The 13,927-nt window shown below is 50.0% G+C and overlaps 1 protein-coding gene across 3 annotated transcripts in view; it reads left to right on the forward strand.

Moving 5' to 3' along the window:
* Loxhd1 (lipoxygenase homology PLAT domains 1) overlaps window positions 1-13,927 on the forward strand; it is a 153,113-nt gene that overhangs the window by 78,014 nt on the left and 61,172 nt on the right. For 2 of the 3 annotated variants that reach the window (NM_001414400.1, NM_001106132.4), the window contains 6 exon segments: window positions 700-860; window positions 3,513-3,987; window positions 4,439-4,593; window positions 6,102-6,235; window positions 11,491-11,657; window positions 12,887-12,991. In NM_001414400.1, coding sequence (NP_001401329.1) covers window positions 700-860; window positions 3,513-3,987; window positions 4,439-4,593; window positions 6,102-6,235; window positions 11,491-11,657; window positions 12,887-12,991 — 1,197 coding nt within the window. 3 annotated transcript variants of the gene reach the window in all.

Genomic DNA, 13,927 nt, shown 5'->3' on the forward strand with positions numbered 1-13,927 from the left:
GTCCTTTATTAAATGAAGGCAGTTTTTTGCTTCTTCCTGCCTTGTGGTGTCTGCCCAGTGTCAGTAACTTTATAATTTAATTTATTTTTTTGTCGCTACAAGGTAGTACTTGTATAGCACTATGGTGATGTACAGTCTTATAGACCACATAATATAAAATGAACACAAGCTCGTTGGCTTACAGTTCTGTACCCTAAGGAGTTCAGTCCTAATGTTGTGGTATCTGGTGAGAGCCTTCTGGATGCCTTCTAACATGGCAGACGGGGACAGAGAAAACAGGGACACCTCGACCTCGACAGAAGGGCTGAGCCCTCATGGAAGGATCACTTCTTAAAGCCTCTATAGCTTACAATAACAATTAGATATCAGCATGGAGGGAACAAACATTCAAACTCTAGCATACAGGCAGACAATGGGGGGAGCACCAGCTGGTGTGTGAAGTTCCTTCATTCCTGGTCTCCAAGAACACACAGTGAGGTAATAGATGTCTAGACGCAACAGTCTGAGTGCATACGGCCTACTCAATTCCTCTAAGCCTAAGCTGGCCCGTCTGCCAAACGTTGGCTCATTGTGTCAGGGAGGTTAGAGAAGATGACGCCTGTGAAGGATCAGGCACGGGGGGTGGGGGGAGGCTTAGGAAGTGCTTGCTGCTATCCTTCTTGTTACTGCTAACTGCCTCTTTCTCCTGTTGTCCGCTAGTGGTCCACTACGAGATTGAGATTTGGACCGGAGATGTGGGTGGTGCCGGCACCACTTCCCGAGTCTACGTGCAGATCTACGGGGAAGAAGGCAAGACCGAAGTACTCTTCCTCTCCAGCCGCTCCAAAGTGTTTGATCGGGGGTCCAAGGACATATTCCAGGTGTGTGGGAGGTAGGCAACCGGGTGCCAACAGAAGGCAAGCAGTTGATATGGTGGCACGGCTCGTCCGCTGGGTGCCTCCCTCCAGCTGGGAGATGCCTCCTGGAGGAACTGAAATTGAGGGATTCTTGGAAGCGATGAGGAGACCGTAGAGTTTTGAACTGGAAAAGAGAAAGCACGGATGTTTGCCCGTGTTCTACCGTGTGCCCTTGAATGATAACTTCGTTCTTGGACCTGAGTTTTGGGAACCTGAAATAACCGGAAGTCCTTCCCTGTCTCACACTTGAATTACCCGGTGATCTTTAAGGGAAAATGCTGTCTCAGCCACACCCCAAGCCAGCCAGTCAGTCCTCAGAAGTAGGGTGTGTTCTCTGAGGCAGCTTTCTCTTGGAAGTTCAGTCAGCAATTGCAGTGCACTGTCAAGTCCGCAAGTGACTTCTTAGTCCACCAGCGATGGCACCAGGGCTGGCTCTCTTCTTGCTCCCTGTCTATGGCTCTGATGCTGAACTTTTCCCAGGCTAGTGATAAGTCCATATTCCCCAGGCAGGCCCCTGAGAGGTGGCAGAGTTTGCTAACGCGTTTTTAAATGTCCTCGGGCTTCCTCTGATCACATAGCAAGTCTTTGGCTAAGAGGAAAAAAAAGGTGTGAGTAAGAGCTCATTGTTGTTAAGGGAGGAGGATGCAGAGGCCACTGTAGTTTTTATGCTGGACAGGAAGGCATGTGTGTATGTATATATGTGTACAAGCACATAAGTGTGTATCTTCAGACATGTGTAGAGGAAACACGTTCATGCTGGGTGTTCCATGTGTGTTTTTGTACCATAAACACCTTGGTATTCAGTGAAGAGCCTTTTCTGATACCCAGGAAGGTGCTAGCCGACTCGGGGCCCAACCAGGGTCACAAGTGTCTGGAACATGACAGACATGACAGGTACAGGGCCTTCATTGGGTCATGTGTCCTCCTACACTGCTGGCAGCCCCAAGGTAACATGGTCAACCTTTCAGGACCTCGTCAGCATCCTCGTCAGCAGAATCCAGCTTTGTAATTACTGCCTGCCTGGCATCGCGGTCCCCATAGCAATAAGAGTCAGCGTCAGATGTGCACCTGGGAAGCTGCGAGCAGTCACAGAAACGTAATTGAACAGTGTACAGTTCCCATTCCCTAAGCCACAAAGAAAGAGAAATTCTGCTTTACCTAAGCCTAGGCACCATGTTGCTCGATGGTTTCCTTACAAAGGCGGGTTGGCTCCATTATGGTTTCCTGAATACGAAGTTGGGAGAGCTTTCTTCTCGTCTAGGTCTGGAATAAAGTTCAGGACACTGAGTAACTAGAGCACAGCCTTCGACCTTAGGTGCTTGGCACTCAGGTGGGATAACTAGTGGGACTGGACTTTGAAAAGAGTCAAACATAAAGAGTCAACATCAAAGTGCACAGGAGAGCCAGACAGAAAGGACTTCAGGCTAGGTTCCCCACAAGTCTGAGCCTCAGTCCCCTCTTCCTGAGGATGTAGGGCTCATGACACTGTGACACTGGGAGGTTGACGATGAGCTGCCGTGCACTAGGCCTGTCTGTCAGAAGACACACAATGATGGTCTCTGTCCTTAAAGGGAACTCATAGCTCATTATTTTCTGATGACTGTGACAAAATACTTGAAAAAAAAATCAACTTAGGGACAAACAGGTTTATTTCAGTTCATGTTTTAAGAATGATAGCCTCCATTGTAGCACGGCAGGAGAGTGAGGCAGCTGGTCGAGTGGTGTCTCCAGAGGCGAACTAGAGAGCAGCAGGGAATGAGGCCGGGCTGTAAAACCTGAGGTCCAGGCTGGTGACTCAGTCCCTTCACAGTTTCACAAAGCAGTGCCACCAGCTAAAGCCTGGGGGCTCAGAACAGCAGCCTTTGGGGGATCATTTCATACTCAAACCACCACACAGCTCTAGAGCCCCAAGATGGCAGGATAGGACCAGAGCCAGCTAAGTCCTGGGCCCTTTGGAGCTCAAGGGTCTGGTAAACCCAGGTGACCTCTGAGGAAATGGGTGAAGGTTTTATTTATTTGTCACAAAAAAAGAAACATATTTCTTTCTTTATTGCCAAAGTGGTATCTTCCTAATAGTGGACACGTTTGTAAAGAGAACACGGGAAGATACTGTCTGATTTTTGTTGTTGTTTGTTTGGTTTTTGTTCTTGTCCTTTGCATTTTCAAGACAAAGTTTCTCTATGTAGCCCTAGCTGTCAAGGAATTCCCTGTGTAGACCAGGCTGGCCTGGAACTCACAGAAATCTGTCTGCCTTTGCCTCCCGAGTGCTGGGATTTAAGGCATGCACCACCATTGCCAGGCTCTGTCTGTGTGTTTTTAAGGTAATAATGAGACCCGGGACTGTGAACAAGTTGGAGTTGAGGTAAGACGGGAGTAAGAGCAGACCTGGCACAGCGAGCTTGCTGTGTGAGCAAAGATACGAAAGCAAGAGGAAGGGTAAAAGACAAAGCACCGAGGTTGACTCCATCTGAGTTAGAAAGAAGTGTTTTCCTTAAGCCCGGGGAAGAGCCTGGCATAGTGGGAGACACCTCTACACCGCAGCTCAGCTCTGGCTTCATGGGGGAGGTGGGGAGGATGGCACGAGCCATGTCAGCTGCTGCCCTGCACTTTGCACAGCTGGAAGCGGCGGACGTGGGCGAGATCTACAAGATCCGACTGGGACACACGGGCGAGGGCTTTGGGCCCAGCTGGTTTGTGGACACAGTGTGGCTGCGGCACCTGGTGGTGCAGGAGGAGAGCCTGACGCCGGAGGAGGAGGCCCGGAGGAAGAAGGAGAAGGAGAAGTTGCGGCAGCTGTTGAAGAAGGAAAGGCTGAAGGCTAAGCTGCAGCGGAAGAAGAAGAAAAAGAAGAAAGGCAGCGATGAGGAGGAGGAGGGCGATGAGGAAGAAGAGTCCTCTTCAGAAGAGTCCTCCTCTGAAGAGGAGGAGGAGGAGGAGTCAGAGGAGGAAGAGGAAGAAGAGGAGTATGGGCCAGGGATGCAGGAGGTGATTGTGCAGTACAAGTTCGTCGCTAACCGCTGGCTGGCCCGGGGCAAGGAGGACAATGAACTTGTCGTGGAATTGGTTCCAGCTGGTCAGCCGGGTCCTGAGCGTAAGCCTGAAAGAAACAAGGGGCCATATTTCCCCCTGAAGGGACCAGTGGAGGGGCAGGGTGATTCAATGACCCTTAGGTAGAGACTGAATAGGTGGGACCCCACTGTGGTTCATAAATAACAATCCTGACCTGCCCCCCAGAAAGTGACAATTGGTCCATCTGTTTGGAGCTAAGCACAGCCTTTGACCTGGCCTCTTAAGGGGAAAAACATTGGGGTTGGGAGGAACTCTCACATACCTTGTTGTAGCCAAATGTAGGGGTAAGGCGGGAGGCCCATTGGCTCTTGATTTCATGCCAAAGACAAGTCTTGGGTGGGAGGTGGGTAAGCTGGTGTGGAATTGCTGTAGAACCTTCTGTCTTCCAGAACCCACCTGGGTCCAAGGGTGTGGGCCACAGTTCCGTCTCGTGGCTCTTGTGTTCTGAGTGCTACATCTTTCTGTGTCTCCAGCCAATACCTACGAGGTCCAGGTGATCACAGGGAACGTACCCAAGGCTGGCACTGATGCCAACGTCTACCTGACCATCTACGGTGAGGAATACGGGGACACAGGGGAGCGACCCCTGAAGAAATCAGACAAGTCCAACAAGTTTGAGCAGGGCCAGGTAGAGTGGGAACTTTCTGGCTCTTGGGTGGATGAGAGCCAGATATGGAACATTTTTCCCTCAGCAATCTGAGCCAGCATCATGTCTGCTGTGGCTCTAATAAGGGGTTGCATTCAATCCGGTGAGGTCTGGCTGCAGCTACCCTTCTGTAAGCACCAGTAGTTTGCAGAGTGTAATGTTAAAACTACAAACAGATTCCTGCAAGGGACTTCCATAGGCTAATTGGTCCTCAGAATCATCCAGAAAATACTGTATTTAAACACTAAGTAAGCTGAGAGGATTTTCTTTATATCTCTGTGTATGGATGTTTTGCTTGTGTGTGTGTCTGTGCACCATATACATGCAGTTCCCACAAAGGTCAGAAGAGGGCTTTAGATCCCCTGGGACTGGAGTTACAGACACTGTAAATGACTGTGTAAGGGCTGGGAACCAATTGAGACAGAGAGAGGAGAGGGAGAGGGAGAGGAAGAGAAGGGAGAGGGAAAGGGAGAGGGAGGGGGAGAGGGAGAGGGAGAGAGACAGAGACAGAGAAACAGAGAGAGACACAGAGAGACAGAGAGACAGAGAGACAGAGAGAGACACAGAGAGACAGAGAGACAGAGAGGAGAGACAGAGACAGAGAGACAGAGAGGAGAGAGAGGCAGAGAAAGGAGAGAGACAGAGACAGAAACAGAGAGAGGGACAGAGAGAAAAGAATGAAGTAATCCAGCTAACGTTACATGTAGGGGCAGCATCTAAGAGAAGGCAGCCATGGTTATATCTATTTCTACAGGTTTCTGCAGGTTTAAAGTCCTTCGGAATGAAGAATTTTAAACAGTGTACCTTGGAGGCTCGGTCCACACACTGGGTCTCTGCTCTGTTGTCTTGCTCCGATGCAGTGGTGACCCCCAGACTTGTGCACAGCTCACATTCCACTCATCCTCCTCCTAAGGGAGGAGCAGGGCCAAATCTTTCCTGTCAGCCTGCGTGCATTTGCTCAGGACTGTTCATGGCAGGTGTCGAAGGAAATTGCACGCATGTGTACACTGAGAATAGGGTCTCGTTGGACCCCTTCCCACACGTGCATACTCATCACAAATGTGAAAACCCAATGAGGTGGTGGTGGCACACACCTTTAATCCCAGCGATCAGAAGGAAGAGATTAGGTGGATCTCTGTGAGTTCAGGGCCAGCCTGGGCCACATAGCTGGTTGTAGGGACAGCCAGGAATACACAAACTGTACTCATAGGCCAGGGTTATAAAGCAACAGTGTAAGAGCTTGGCATAGTAGTGTAATGTTAGCACTTGGGAAGTAGAGACAGGGGGATGACAAGTCTGAGACCAACCTAAGCTACACACAGAGCTCAAAAAAGCATATGTGCTATGCTAACACCAGACTGAGGAGCTGCATTCTCCTCACCCCAACTCTGATGGCTCTGGTTTTTAGGGTCTTCCTTTGGGTGATCGAGAGACTAGAGCAGAAAGCAAGGATGTGTTGCCCCTCTGAACCATACTTCCTCCATTCCTAGACAGATACCTTCACCATCTATGCCATTGACCTGGGGGCTCTTACCAAGATTCGGATCCGTCATGATAACACGGGCAACAGGCCGGGCTGGTTCCTGGACAGAATAGACATCACCGACGTGAATAACGAGACCACGTGAGTGGGATTTGAGGGGAGGAAGCGTCAGAGGTCATGCTTGGTGCTAAACGAGTCCTGGAGAGAGGACCAAGGATTCCGAGGTGATGTCTGAGGGTTAGGGTGGGTTGGCCGAGGCCAGGATGAGTTTGACCATAAAGGAATCTGCAGGAGCCTTGTATCTCTTCTCTGCCTCCCAGAAGTTCGTATCCTGTCAGATAGGAGTCTTCTAGAACACCCACTTTGGCAACCCTTTTCACCTACGACTCTCCATGGAAAAATCAACTCAGAGTACCCGGTTTTAACGTTCTGGGGGCCAGAGATCAGAAAAGTTTCCTAAAAGAGCCACATAGAAGACATTTCCAGTTCTGAACAGCATTTGGTCTCTGTAGAAGGCACCCTACTAGGAAAGTACAAATGTAGCTTTATCTGGACGTGCCAATGCACACTTTAACCCCAGCACTTGGGAGGCAGACGCAGACAGATGTCAGTGAGTTCAAGGCCAGCCTGGTCTACCATAGTGAGTTCCAGGCCAGCCTGAGCTACATAGTGAGACACTGTTTGGAAAGAAAAACAGCAGAAACAGCATCCTTGAATGACACTGAAATGAGGAGCAGAGCTGTGTGCTAATCAAACATCATTTGTGGACGCTGAAATTTGGGCTTCATGCCCTGAAATGCTACTGTTCCTTCAACTTTTTCTTCTCAACCACTTACAGATGCAAATCTCTGATTAACTTGATGTGTGTCAGTGGGTGGTGGGCTGGACTGGTACGTGTTGGAGACTCAGAGCCACCCTCTGACCTAGCCTGGGAAGAAGGTATTTGGTCTTCCCCATAGATGAAGGAGCCCTTGCCCTAGAACCAGCTGGTGTCAGAGCCAGACCTGACATCCAGACCGCTGATGTGAGCTGTTAATGTGCTCCTACCACTAGGCCACACTGCCTCTTGGATGGGGGGGCTTCTCCATGTGGCGTTCAGCGCATAGAGGAAAGCATGCTAGTTCTGGAATGGTGTCAGGACTGCCGAGGGTCTGACATTCTGTGAGATTTAGTATGCACTTAATAAATAAATATTTGTTGAATAAATGTCTTGGCCTGCAGCCGGTTGGGTCTTGGACCATGTCCCCTTGTGCTAAGCTCTATATAGGACAGAGTTAACTCAACCTATTTCCCCCTAGACCCCACCTGGTCATTGCAAGAGGACCTGAAGCACACCTCACAGCTAGCTCTGTATTCTGTAAAATGGTTCTGTGATGAGACCACAGGATCCTGACCTGGATGGATCCTCTGCCAAACTCAGGCCAGGCTACCTCTTTACGGCTGTCACTTCCTCTTCTAACAAACTGGCTTAGTGACACCACCCTGCTTTCTTCCCAAGGTGTCCCTGCAAGGCAAAAGCTTTTCAACTGGGCAAGGCCAGAGTGCGCTGAGAGAGACCCAGCACCCAGCTTCCCTCCTGCTTCTCTCATCTGTTGATTTGACATTTCTGGTCCAGCCCAACTATTTAAAAATTACTGTAGTTTTGTAATCTATTTGAATATCTGTCAGTACTTGTCCTATTTCGTGGTCCTTTAAAAATATTAACTATTCTTACCTTTTTTCAAATCAAGGCATTAAGTGATTTGAAAAAAAAAAACCCTACTCTTGAGTGTTTGATTATTCTGCCTTTAAACGAGTATGTGGGGGAAATGTATATTTAGAAATTAAAGTGCCACCCCCTGGGTACATTCCCTCTCTTGTCCAACTGTTTCTTTGTACATCTTAATAATTTGCAACGGTTTTCTCCTCTGGAGGGCTACGGGCTCTGGTTAAGTCTCTGTCCAGGCAGCATGCGTTTCTGCTGCTCTTGTGAAGGAAGTCCTCTCCCTGACCCTTCCTTCCCTTCCTTCCCTTCCTTCCCTTCCTTCCCTTCCTTCCCTTCCTTCCCTTCCTTCCCTTCCTTCCCTTCCTTCCCTTCCTTCCCTTCCTTCCCTTCCTTCCCTTCCTTCCCATTGCTCTGTCCTGCCCATCCTTTTCTCTCTGTGTATGTCACTGGTTTGTGCTTCGTTAATAAGAAGCCCTCTTCACTAATGAGCTGGCTTCAACAGCCTTCACACCAACGCTGAGCACAACTTAATCTTGGAGAACACAGAAATTCACAGAAGTCCAGAAGACAGAATCAAAACAGCAGATTCACTGCTAGCCTAGAGGACCCCCACTCCCCTGGCTCTTCCCTGTGCACTCCCAGACTTTCTTCCAGACTTTACAGAGCACGGCTGGGGTGTGAGGGATGCCCAGTAGTCAGGGGGTTAGAGAACACTGACCTCATTCCTCTCCTGTCTGGTAGCAACCTCCCTTCCAACTGGTTCTCCTGGATCCCTCTCTGTCTCACATCTACCCCCGCTTGGCTAGCAGAATGTGGTAGCTCTTGACTCGGAAGTACATGAGTCTGAGTCTGTAGTAACATGCTACCACTTCACCCTTCTGTTCACAACCTCCTGACTTGCCTGCCATGTTACATCTCCCAGACCAGAATTCCTCAGGCCTCTGCTCCAAAACCCACAGAGGCTCCTGACTTCTATAGGATGATTAGAGCATGTCCTATGTGGCTCATATAGTCTCTGTCTCCTCTCTTAGCTCTCAATTCTAGCCCCAGACTGCCTGGCCCCACCTATTTTGCCCAGTTCTTGTTATTACTCGAGCCAAACAAAAACTGGGGCCTTCCTGGAGGTTTTACATCAGTGGTCCTTTCTTCTTGGCATCTCCTCCCCAGAGCTCCCTCTCCCTGTGTTTAGAGAGGTCTCTGCCTAGCTGTCAAGGTCTCATGGACCCCTGGCATGCCCTCTGTGTTCTTGCCTCTGGATCCCTTTTTTATCTGATCTATTTAGTTATCGTTTTCCCACAGTGGCACATGTAAGAAATGACTTCCTCTCTGTTGTTACTTCTGTGGCTTCTCGGTATCTAGAAGAGAGCCGGGTGTATAGATAGCCAAGTTCAGATTTCTGAGCTCTAGACTCTGGTTATCAGCAGCAAAAATAAAAGTGAGAAATGCCATCTCTATTCATTTCCTTATTTATTTGGGGTGTTTACTGTACATCAAGCTGTATATTTAACCTTCTCGCTTTTAATTTGATGCAGAATCTCACTAAGTTACCTAGGCTGGCCTTGAACTTCTGACCCTCCTACCTCCCTTTCTCTAGTCTCGGGGATTCCAGGTTCTGTGCCATCAGCCCTTGCTAGCTATTTAATGCTTGACAGTGCAGTCTTTTCAATTTTTACTTTCAAGTAAGGTGTGTGTGTGTGTGTGTGTGTGTGTGTGTGTGTGTGTGTGTGTGTATGTATGTGTATGTGTGTGTTGTGTGTATGTATGTGTGTATGTAGTGTGTGTGTGTGTGTGTGTGTGTGTGTGTGTGTGTGTGTGTTAAACTGGTCCCAAGCTTTGATTCCATGTGAACCTGCTGCCTACTCAGCCTGGGGCTCTTTCCTTCCCTACCCTGGTCTGAGCTGTGTGGTGTGCCTCTGGCCCAGAATGCCTGCTTACCCAGAATGCCTGCTTACCCAGAATGCCTGCTTACCCAGAATGCCTGCTTACCCAGAATGCCTGTTTGTCCCTCTCCTTTATTCCTTGCAAGTTCCTGCCTGTTACATCTTCTGGGTCCAGAGACCTGTTTGAGCAGGATGTAATTACTCCTGGGGAAGATGGAAGGTCACTGGGCCCAGTCCCCCTGGACTTGCACGTGTGATCCCTGGCCCCAGGGGAGGAGGGCTAAACATCCAACCCTGGCCTAGCTCCATGTTGATCTGCTTCTGCCTGTTGGAAGCAGACTCCAAGGCGATGTGCTGACTGGTGGGTGCCACAGCTGTGAGAGTGCAGTGGCCTTCGGAATCCTGCTGCAGGTGTCTCAGGGACAATGGAGTTCCACAAAGCCACTCACTCCTTGGTGCAACCTGTGGGAGGGATGAGCTAAGCCTTCCTTCCCAGCTTCTACCCCCACCCCCTCACCTCCTGGGCTCTTCCTCTGTGAGCGCCTCTGTCTCTGCCTCTCTCCTTGCCCTTGCTGGCTCTCACTGTGTCTGCCACAATCCACCTCTCTCTACCTCGCTCTACCTCTCTTTCCCGTAATTTAGATCTGCAGTCTATTATTCTCGATTCATTTGACTGAATTAAAGTCTAACCTGCAGAATGGTGCACGTTTCCCACAGAAGCACTGCTTTCATGGCTGTCTACTCTGAGTCGCCACAGTGCACTGCCTCTTGCCCTCCCAGTCTATCCCTACAAAATGGCCTGCCTTGCCTGTCTGGGTGTGGTGCTGATGTCACACCCGCTGGTCAGCTTCTCTAACACTTGGAGGTGCTGAGGGCATGGCCGGCAAGAAGAGACACTTGCCGGGATACTGTCTACCTCAGAGCTGGATTAGTTCATAAATGGCATTTTCACATCAGGGCAAGGAGCAGAGATGCAAATGGAAAGCAAGAGGAGTTGCGTTCTCAGACCCTTGGAGCTTGAGCGCTGGAGTACAGCCTCCAGGAGCCCAACTGAGGAAAAGGAACGAGGAGGAAGGAAAAGGCAAGAGTGATCGAGGCTGAATTAGCAAGTTCCTACAGAGAGCGCACCCTTAGTCACAGGAGCGCGTTCCAAATGTCAGGGGGGATTCACACAAAACCACAAACAGTCGTTTGTGCAGAATTCAAGTGGGACTAGGAGTCCTGGCCCTCTGTTGACTAAATCTGGTGATCCTAGGAAAGAACTTGTTCAAGATCACACAGGGATTAACTGAGAGTCCTCAGGAGACAGGAGCTAGAGAGTTGAACTGTAAAAGTGAGTTCTTAGTAGCCTCTCCAGGCCCCTCCCCCTTATGCTGGGTACTGCTTTTCCATGGAGAAGTCTTCATGGGTATCATCTCCCTTGATGGCTGGGATGCCACTTTCTGCTCCCTAGACACACATCTGCCATAAACACCCCTGGTTTATGCCGTTGAAGTCCACAGACTCCATGCATAGCTGCAGAACACCTTCCCTGTGCAGCACTGTGCCCGAGACGCTGGCCTCACACTGCCTGAGAAGGGCGCCGTAACTGTCTCTCTTTCTATATTTTTTTTCCGCCCAGTGTATTACAGACTGAGAGCGTCTCTGGGTTTATTGTTTATCGACGTGTGGGTATAATTCCTTAACCAGGCAGATTGGGGGTGCAATGTTGTGGCTGGCAGCCAGGGGAGTTGCAGCCCTGCTCAGACTGTTTCAGTTCTCATGAGATCTTTCCAAAGAGCTGCGCCAGTCTTCCTTACCCTTCCCTACAGGTACTACTTCCCGTGCCAGCGCTGGCTAGCAGTCGAGGAGGATGACGGCCAGTTATCCAGGGAGCTGCTGCCAGTGGATGAGTCCTACGTGCTACCTAGTGAAGACGAGGAGGGCGGGGGCCAGGGTGACAATAATCCCCTCGACAACCTGGCTCTGGAGCAGAAAGGTTTCTTCTATTAGAGATGATTCTGTCCATTGTCCCATCTTTCCTTCCTCCCTTTCTCCCTCCCCTCCCCCTTCCCTTCCCCCTCCATTTCTCCTTCCCCTTTCCCCTCCCCTCCCTTTACCCCTTCCCTTCCTCTTCCTTCTCCTCTTCCTCCTCTTCTTCCTCCTCCTCATCTTTCTCCTCCTCTTCCTCCTCCTCTTACTCCCTCCTCCTCTTCTTCCTCCTTCTTCTCTTCCTCTTCTTCCTCCTCCCATTCCTCTTCACCCTTTCCTCTTCCTCCTCCTCATCTTCCTCCTCTTCCTCCTCCTCTTCCTCTTCCTCCTCCTCTTCCTCCTCCTTTTCCTCCTCCTCTTCCTCTTCTTCCTCTTCTTCCTCCTCCTTCTCCTCCTCCTCCTCCTCCTCTCTTCCTCCTCCTCTTCCTCTTCCCCCTCTTCCTCTTCTTCCTCCTCCTCTTCTTTGTCTTCCTCCTCCTCTTCTTCCTCTTCCTCCTCCTCTTTCTCTTCTTCCTCTTCCTCCTCCTTCTCCTCCTCTTCCTTCTCTTCTTCTTTCTCCCTACTTCCTTTTCCCTTTTCCTTCCCTTCCTCTGAACTCTTTCCCACTTTCCTACTTATGGGCTCTGGGCACCTCCTCCTAGATACTGTAGCTGCCCTGCACTCTCCTCTCTTCATGGAGAGATGTAGAGGTTGGGAGTTGGGCAGGCTCCTGTATGCCTAGCATACGGCTTGGAATAAAGAGGTCCACAGCTATGAAGTGTGCTCTTCAGGGACAGACTGGCTGGGCTAGCTCTGCCTTATCTTTTGTCCTCCTCCAGGTACACTTTTAGACATATTTCTGAGGGGGGAAATAGCCATATCTGGCAAGAGGTTCACTCAGCCTGAAGAGGTCTGAGCAGAGGGCCTGGCTGTGGGCTACTGACTCCCTGCCACCTCATGTTTACTTGTCTGTGTGCCACCTATGTAGACCGAGAGGGCTTCCTGTAGGAAGCAGGGCAGGGACACTTGTCTGTTGAGGAGTTCCCGGGCTAATGGCACTCCAAGGAAAGCAGTGTGCAGAACTGACTGTGTGAACAGACTTGTTTGTTGCTGACTACAGGGCTCACAGGTGTAGGACTGATACAGGGGAGGAACTGGGGTGACAGGGCCACAGTGGTAGAATCAAGTCGCCTGTCCTCCCTCTTTTGGATTCCCCAGGTGAGCTACAGCTCACCTTCTGTCTTCTCCTCCTGGCAGATAAATCAACCACATTTTCAGTGACCATAAAGACTGGGGACAAAAAGAACGCAGGCACAGATGCCAACGTCTTCATCACGCTCTTTGGCACGAAAGATAACAACGGTAAGAGAGAGGCACCCAGGCGGGCTTAGCGGAAGATTCCTCTGTCTCTATAAACTCTCTTCCACACTGCTCACTGAGGAACACAGGATTGGGCCCCATGACAAAAGCAGTTCCTCTGTATGCAGCCTGTCCTAACTGTACCCCAGTAATCTCTTAGAAGAAAGGACTCCTTCAAGTTCAAGAAAGCTCAGCCCTGGGGCTCCAGGGTCCCTGTGATAAAGTCTTCAGAGCGCACCAGAGTTACTCCAGCAGCTGCACAGGACCTCAGGGAAGGTGGCACCTTCAGTTTGGTGTTGTCACCTCCCACCCAATCCTCTCCCTGCCACTATGACTGAGTGAGTCTACAGAGGAAACTTTCCTTCCAGCGATCTTCATGCATTAGCTTGAAGGCCCCTGCCAAGCACCACTGAGGATGGATGAACCCCTCCCCCTCCCCGGGTGTGAGATACGTTAGTTGATGCAAACCCTGGCTCCACAGCCTGACTGACTGGTTCAAATTTCCATTCCAGGCTGTGTGATCAGCCACATGTTGCTTAACCATTCTGTGCCTTAGCTTTCCCCACGTGCAAGATAAGGTTTTATGTGTCTTACAGGCTCTGAGTTTTATGACACGGAACACTTAAAATTTGGAGGTGAAAGTGGCACTCAATAAACATCGCTCGTCCCTGTTACTTAGTAGGTTAATAAAGCAAATGATGTAGAATGAACGAAATAAGTCGCGTCTGATAATCGATGAGTTCGTACAATGGTTCCTGAGTCATGTTCGAGTGAAGTGAGGGGCTCTGGCCACTGCCCTTACTTCCCCTGGCTTTCTGCTGTCAGTCCTGCTCTTGACCCCTCTGCATGAGAGTCTCATTCAGGCCTCGCAGGGAAAGCACCAGGTCACCTCTCTCTGACTGAGGAAATCAAGTCATAGACATTAAGCAGTTTTCAGCA

This window comes from Rattus norvegicus, chromosome 18, assembly GCF_021556685.1.
Source record: "Rattus norvegicus strain SHRSP/BbbUtx chromosome 18, alternate assembly SHRSP_T2T, whole genome shotgun sequence".
Classification (NCBI taxonomy): domain Eukaryota; kingdom Metazoa; phylum Chordata; class Mammalia; order Rodentia; family Muridae; genus Rattus; species Rattus norvegicus.